At 44.2% G+C, this 7,927-nt stretch overlaps 1 protein-coding gene across 1 annotated transcript; it reads left to right on the plus strand.

The window, feature by feature from the left end:
* The first annotated feature begins 6,663 nt into the window (after positions 1 to 6,663).
* On the plus strand, positions 6,664 to 7,458 carry LOC139414321 (prepro-urotensin II-beta-like). The gene is made up of 4 exons (XM_071162240.1): positions 6,664 to 6,769; positions 6,845 to 6,955; positions 7,144 to 7,187; positions 7,351 to 7,458. The coding sequence occupies exons 1-4, from the start codon at positions 6,664 to 6,666 to the stop codon at positions 7,456 to 7,458; spliced, it is 369 nt and encodes a 122-aa protein (XP_071018341.1).
* Positions 7,459 to 7,927: the final 469 nt, after the last annotated feature.

A 7,927-nucleotide genomic window follows, 5' to 3' on the forward strand; every position in this document is an offset into this window, starting at 1 on the left:
CTTTCTGTCTAGACTTTCCTCTGTCAACAGTCCTTCCATCTTATTGCAACAGAGACATTTTATGTTAAAATACTCACATTATTCTTTGCTCTCCTTGTTTGTTTGATGTAAATACACTTGTTCATGAATTCTACAAACAAAGCATGCCTGAAAAAAAAACACTCAACTGGCTCTGTAGTGCAAATGAAACCACATGCATTACAGCTGTGGAGAGGCACATCCATTCGTATTTATGAGAGGTATTGACATGTTGAATGCACCAAGCTTTCTGTTTGAACTACTGGCGCTCAGCTTGGACACCCATGCATACTCCACAAGACATGCCACAAGAGGTCTTCCATAGTCAGAACAGACTATAGAAGGCGCACAGTATTAAATAGAGCCATGACTACATGGAACTCTATTCCACATCAAGTAAGTTATGCAAGCAGTAAAATTTTATTTAAAAAAACATAAAAAAACACCTTTTGGAACAGCGGGGACTATGAAGCAACACAAACATAGGCACAGACACATGCATACACACCCACACAATAGCATACGCACTATACACACATGTACACATGGATTTTGTACTGTATATACAGTGCCTTGCGAAAGTATTCGGCCCCCTTGAACTTTGCGACTTTTTGCCACATTTCAGGCTTCAAACATAAAGATATAAAACTGTATTTTTTTGTGAAGAATCAACAACAAGTGGGACACAATCATGAAGTGGAACGACATTTATTGGATATTTCAAACTTTTTTAACAAATCAAAAACTGAAAAATTGGGCGTGCAAAATTATTCAGCCCCTTTACTTTCAGTGCAGCAAACTCTCTCCAGAAGTTCAGTGAGGATCTCTGAATGATCCAATGTTGACCTAAATGACTAATGATGATAAATACAATCCAAATGTGTTTAATCAAGTCTCCGTATAAATGCACCTGCACTGTGATAGTCTCAGAGGTCCGTTAAAAGCGCAGAGAGCATCATGAAGAACAAGGAACACACCAGGCAGGTCCGAGATACTGTTGTGAAGAAGTTTAAAGCCGGATTTGGATACAAAAAGATTTCCCAAGCTTTAAACATCCCAAGGAGCACTGTGCAAGCGATAATATTGAAATGGAAGGAGTATCAGACCACTGCAAATCTACCAAGACCTGGCCGTCCCTCTAAACTTTCAGCTCATACAAGGAGAAGACTGATCAGAGATGCAGCCAAGAGGCCCATGATCACTCTGGATGAACTGCAGAGATCTACAGCTGAGGTGGGAGACTCTGTCCATAGGACAACAATCAGTCGTATATTGCACAAATCTGGCCTTTATGGAAGAGTGGGAAGAAAGCCATTTCTTAAAGATATCCATAAAAAGTGTTGTTTAAAGTTTGCCACAAGCCACCTGGGAGACACACCAAACATGTGGAAGAAGGTGCTCTGGTCAGATGAAACCAAAATGGAACTTTTTGGCAACAATGCAAAACGTTATGTTTGGCGTAAAAGCAACACAGCTGAACACACCATCCCCACTGTCAAACATGGTGGTGGCAGCATCATGGTTTGGGCCTGCTTTTCTTCAGCAGGGACAGGGAAGATGGTTAAAATTGATGGGAAGATGGATGGAGCCAAATACAGGACCATTCTGGAAGAAAACCTGATGGAGTCTGCAAAAGACCTGAGACTGGGACGGAGATTTGTCTTCCAACAAGACAATGATCCAAAACATAAAGCAAAATCTACAATGGAATGGTTCAAAAATAAACATATCCAGGTGTTAGAATGGCCAAGTCAAAGTCCAGACCTGAATCCAATCGAGAATCTGTGGAAAGAACTGAAAACTGCTGTTCACAAATGCTCTCCATCCAACCTCACTGAGCTCGAGCTGTTTTGCAAGGAGGAATGGGAAAAAATGTCAGTCTCTCGATGTGCAAAACTGATAGAGACATACCCCAAGCGACTTACAGCTGTAATCGCAGCAAAAGGTGGCGCTACAAAGTATTAACTTAAGGGGGCTGAATAATTTTGCACGCCCAATTTTTCAGTTTTTTATTTGTTAAAAAAGTTTGAAATATCCAATAAATGTCGTTCCACTTCATGATTGTGTCCCACTTGTTGTTGATTCTTCACAAAAAAATACAGTTTTATATCTTTATGTTTGAAGCCTGAAATGTGGCAATAGGTCGCAAAGTTCAAGGGGGCCGAATACTTTCACAAGGCACTGTATGTGGTAGTGGTGGAGTAGGGGCCTGAGGTCACAGTCTGTGAATGTATTGTAATGTTTTTAAAATGGTATAAACTGCCTTAATTTTGCTGGACCCCAGGAAGAGTAGGTGCTACCTTGACAGGAACTAATGGACCCCAGGAAGAGTAGGTGCTGCCTTGACAGGAACTAATGGACCCCAGGAAGAGTAGGTGCTGCCTTGGCAAGAAATAATGGACCCAGGAAGAGTAGGTGCTGTCTTAGCAGGAACTAATTGAACTCATTAAGAGTAGGTGCTGCCTTGGCAGGAACTAATGGAACACAGGAAGAGTAGGTGCTGCCTTGGCAAGAAATAATGGGCCCAGGAAGAGTAGGTGCTGTCTTAGCAGGAACTAATTGAACTCATTAAGAGTAGGTGCTGCCTTGGAAGGAACTAATTGACCTCATAAAGAGTAGGTGCTGCCTTGGCAGGAACTAATTAACCTCAGGAAGAGTAGGTGCTGCCTTGGCAGGAACTAATTAACCTCATAAAGAGTAGGTGCTGCCTTGGCAGGAACTAATTAACCTCAGGAAGAGTAGGTGCTGCCTTGGCAGGAACTAATTAACCTCAGGAAGAGTAGGTGCTCCCTTGGCAGGAACTAATTAACCTCAGGAAGAGTAGGTGCTGCCTTGGCAGGAACTAATTAACCTCAGGAAGAGTAGGTGCTGCCTTGGCAGGAACTAATGGACCACAGGAAGAGTAGGTGCTGCCTTGGCAAGAAATAATGGACCCCAGGAAGAGTAGGTGCTGCCTTGGCAGGAACTAATTAACCTCAGTAAGAGTAGGTGCTGCTTTGGCAGGAACTAATTAACCTCAGGAAGAGTAGGTGCTGCCTTGGCAGGAACTAATTAACCTCAGGAAGAGTAGGTGCTCCCTTGGCAGGAACTAATTAACCTCAGGAAGAGTAGGTGCTGCCTTGGCAGGAACTAATTAACCTCAGGAAGAGTAGGTGCTGCCTTGGCAGGAACTAATGGACCACAGGAAGAGTAGGTGCTGCCTTGGCAAGAAATAATGGACCCCAGGAAGAGTAGGTGCTGCCTTGGCAGGAACTAATTAACCTCAGTAAGAGTAGGTGCTGCCTTGGCAGGAACTAATTAACCACAGGGAGAGTAGGTGCTGCCTTGGCAGGAACTAATTAACCTCAGGAAGAGTAGGTGCTGCCTTGGCAGGAACTAATTAACCTCATAAAGAGTAGGTGCTGCCTTGGCAGGAACTAATTAACCTCAGGAAGAGTAGGTGCTGCCTTGGCAGGAACTAATTAACCTCATAAAGAGTAGGTGCTGCCTTGGCAGGAACTAATTAACCTCAGGAAGAGTAGGTGCTGCCTTGGCAGGAACTAATGGGGATCCATAATAAATATAAATACAAATAAATCCTCAAACCAATTTTAAGATTCATACAGATTTGATTGGTGCACGTAGCACATCTATCACAATATTAACAAGATACAGGGGAAAAATAGATGTTCTTTATTCAGAATTCCCTTCAGTGTTTAACTGAGTGTTTTGCTTTGGGAGAAACTGAGTGTAAATTTACCATGGCAGACAGTTGTATGAATGACTCCCCTTTATAGCTGCTGTAGCAGTCAGTGACGCACTCTGGGTTCCATGGCCAATGAAGTGATAGTGTTTCTGCCTAACAAGGTGAGATATTCTGCCTTTAAATCCCAACCCATTTACTAGAGGTGCAGCCCTGCCGGTGGTATGTGATGCATAAATGTATATACACACATGCACACAAACACACATCAATTAGAGTTTACAGGAGACGTGGCACGGAAGTGCTCTGCAGAGTGAAGATGGTCTGAGCTGTGAATCACACACATCATTTACTGAAGCCTCTGAGGTGACACTGAGAGAGGGTGGGGGTGAGTGGGGGGGGGGGGGGGGGGGGCAAATAGAAAGAGGGAAATGGAATGAGAGGTAGAGGAAGAGTGAGAGGTGACAAAATAACAGACTAATGCACAGGCACATGACTAGGGTATAGATCAGGAAATCCTAATCCTAGTTCTGGGGACTTAGGTTGAGAGGGAGAGACGCATGGAACAGGCTATCTGTGTGTGTTTTGGTTTAGCTATCCTTGTGGGGATCAAGGATAGTAAAACAAGGAAAATTCGGACAGGTGGGGACATTTTGCCTGTCCCCACAAGGAAAAAGGCTATTTTAGGCTTGAGGGTTAGGTTTATGGTTACAATTGGGATTAGGGTTAGAATTATGGTTTGGGGTTAAGGTTAGGATTAGGTTTATGGAAAATTGGATTTTGAATGATAATTAATTGTTTGGTCCATAGAAGGATTGTAAAACAAACGAGTGTGTGAATGGGGAAGTGAATTCAGGGGCCATTTTGGGGTGTGAATCAGCAGTGGCAGTCACCGATGGACACTCACACCAACACATACAGTGGGGAGAACAAGTATTTGAAACACTGCCGATTTTGCATGTTTTCCTGCTTACAAAGCATGTCGAGGTCTGTAATTTGTATCATAGGTACACTTCAACTGTGAGAGACGGAATCTAAAACAAAAATCCAGAAAATCACATTGTATGATTTTTAAGTAATTAATTAGCATTTTATTGCATGACATAAGTATTTGATCACCGACCAACCAGTAAGAATTCCGGCTCTCACAGACCTGTTTGTTTTTCTTTAAGAATCCCTCCTGTTCTCCACTCATTACCTGTATTAACTGCACCTGTTTGACACCTGTCCACACACTCAATCAAACAGACTACAACCTCTCCACAATGGCCAAGACCAGAGAGCTGTGTAAGGACATCAGGGATAAAATTGTAGACCTGCACAAGGCTGGGATGGGCTACATGACAATAGGCAAGCAGCTTGGCGAGAAGGCATCAACTGTTAGCGCAATTATTTGAAAATGGAAGAAGTTCAAGATGACGGTCAATCACCCTCGGTCTGGGGCTCCATGCAAGATCTCACCTCGTGGGGTATCAATGATCATGAGGAAGGTGAGGGATCAGCCCAGAACTACACGGTAGGACCTGGTCAATGACCTGAAGAGAGCTGGGTCCACAGTCTCAAAGAAAACCATTAGTAACACACTACTCCGTCATGGATTAAAATCCTGCAGCGCACACAATGTCCCCCTGCTCAAGCCAGCGCATGTCCAGGCCCGTCTGAAGTTTGCCAATGACCATCTGGATGATCCAGAGGAGGAATGGGAGAAAGTCATGTGGTCTGATGAGACAGAAATAGAGCTTTTTGGTCTAAACTCCACTCGCCGTGTTTGGAGGAAGAAGAAGGATGAGTACAACCCCAAGAACACCATCCCAACCGTGAAGCATGGAGGTGGAAACATCATTCTTTGGGGATGCTTATCTGCAAAGGGGACAGGACGACTGCACCGTATTGAGGGGAGGATGGATGGGGCCATGTATCGCGAGATCTTGGCCAACAACCTTCTTCCCTCAGTAAGAGCATTGAAGATGGGTCGTGGCTGGGTCTTCCAGCATGACAACGACCCGAAACACACAGCCAGGGCAACTAAGGAGTGGCTCCGTAAGAAGCATCTCAAGGTCTTGAAGTGGCCTAGCCAGTCTCCAGACCTGAACCCAATAGAAAATCTTTGGAGGGAGCTGAAAGTCCATATTGCCCAGCGACAGCCCCGAAACCTGAAGGATCTGGAGAAGGTCTGTATGGAAGAGTGGGCCAAAATCCCTGCTGCAGTGTGTGCAAACCTGGTCAAGAACTACAGGAAACGTATCATCTTTGTAATTGCAAACACTCGGTGTACACTAACACATACACTCACACCAACACATATACACTCGGTGTACACTAACACATACACTCACACCAACACATATACACTCGGTGTACACTAACACATACACTCACATCAACACATATACACTCAGTGTACACTAACACATACACTCACACCTGCGCTGTGCAGATTTATTAGGGTGGCATCAGGACAAGCTGGTTAAATGTGTCACCCCTGACGCACGCTATGCCAAAAGAGGGAAGGAGAGAGGTAGATAGTGAAAAAGAAAGATGGAAATGAGAGGGAGAGAGGTTGGTTTATTGGGCCTCCCTGTCAGCCTCACCGACAGTACTGGGCAATATTTACAACTCAGGGCAGATGGATTGAGAGAAGATAGGAGAGAGGGAGGTATATAAGGCAGGGTATGGATCCAGAGCAAAGCACCTGATTGAGACCTGCAGGGATCCACAGAGAAAGAGAGAAAGAAGAAAACGTAACACAGAAACGGCCTCCTCTACAGTTGGTTCTGACACAGTGTTGCCACCAGCTTCAAACACAACAACAGACAAATATAGCTGCAGACTCTGTGTTGCAGTACAGACGGCTGGGAAACAGCTACCGGCAGACAGACAGGAGTGCAGCACCTGTAGGACAGTACAGACAGTAGACAGTACTACAGACAGTTTGGAGGCAGTACAGACGGTCCAGTACAGACATGCAGTGTAAGCGTTTCCTTTTGTGTGTTCTGCTGCTTACCGCCGCCGGACCCCTCCTCACACACCCTGTCTCACACTCTAACGAGATGTCCTACACCGGAACAGGTGAGTGGCACAAACATACAAGCACACACACACACACGTTATATCATGTTGTATATATATACATGTCATGTTAAGTCACGTTATGTCATGTTTTCGCATCTGTAGAGGAGGACCAGGTGGTGAGTCCAGAGGAGCTGTCCCTTTCTGACCACACCTACAGATTCCACAGTGCACCTGGCCTTGGCAGTGAGTGACATTGAGTGTCAGTTTGTACATCAAAATAGAGAGCGGGTCTATGGTGTCAGCCTTGTGTGAGCAGCACGATGTGAGGGCGGGTCTGATGGTCTTCTCTAAATGTGTGAGTCCGTATATGAGAGAGACAGAGAATGTAAACATATACCTAACCAGGTCTGTTTCCACTGGTCTATGTACAGATCTAAGATCAGCAGTGTTCAGCCCAGACCAGGCTGTGAGAGAGGTGAGAGATCAGTCCATCCAAAACAACCTAGCAATCTCATTGAACACAGGCACCTTTCACATACTAAGCATTCAGCAAAGTATCAAAGCTCTCCCCTCCTCAACTCTTGTTCCTTTCACTTACTCTCTCTACTACTTAATTTCTTTCTCTCGCTCTCTCTCAGGTGCTGTTGGAAACACCAGCTTTGAGCCCTCAACCTCATTTCCTGGGCAGCAGAAGAGAGTACAGAAAGAGAACCACCACCGAGTGCTTCTGGAAGTATTGTGTCTAGGAGTGACACACACACACACACACGATACATAGTATGTATTTATTCTGTTGTGTTCAGGCACAGCTCAGGTGTACATAGTGAAATAGTGAATATGAGTAATAAACATGACTGTGTAGTGTTGTATGTACAATAATGAATAAAACAGTATGTTTGGAGATCAGCTTGTGTTGATTGTGCCTCAGTGACAAATCTCTTGAGAACTCAGTGTCAGGACTGTGTATGTGATTGTGTGTTGATAGACGACCAGATAGAGACCTAGAGACTGTTGGACTAAAAGCTACCTTTGAAGGAAGATTAGCTAGGAAAGGTTTCCAAAAAAAAAGCCCAGAAAGTGAAGTCGTACTTTCTATGTACTCATATCAAGTTGTCACAACAACTCCCTCAATTCAAAACAAATTGCTATGTTTTGTATTCAGTTTTTTTCTTCTAAAATACATTGTTCTGTACTATACTTTTTTGTACAAAAAAA

The sequence above is a fragment of the Oncorhynchus clarkii genome, chromosome 7, assembly GCF_045791955.1.
Source record: "Oncorhynchus clarkii lewisi isolate Uvic-CL-2024 chromosome 7, UVic_Ocla_1.0, whole genome shotgun sequence".
Lineage (NCBI taxonomy): Eukaryota > Metazoa > Chordata > Actinopteri > Salmoniformes > Salmonidae > Oncorhynchus > Oncorhynchus clarkii.

What these genes read in the sequence shown, in the direction of transcription:
- LOC139414321 (XM_071162240.1), top strand. Translation starts at nt 6,664, where the DNA reads ATGCAGTGTAAGCGTTTCCTTTTGTGTGTTCTGCTGCTTACCGCCGCC. An exon ending in GATGTCCTACACCGGAACAG is followed by an intron (nt 6,770 to 6,844) that starts GTGAGTGGCACA and finishes TGTCATGTTAAG; the next exon opens with TCACGTTATGTCATGTTTTC. An exon ending in CAGACCAGGCTGTGAGAGAG is followed by an intron (nt 7,188 to 7,350) that starts GTGAGAGATCAG and finishes GCTCTCTCTCAG; the next exon opens with GTGCTGTTGGAAACACCAGC.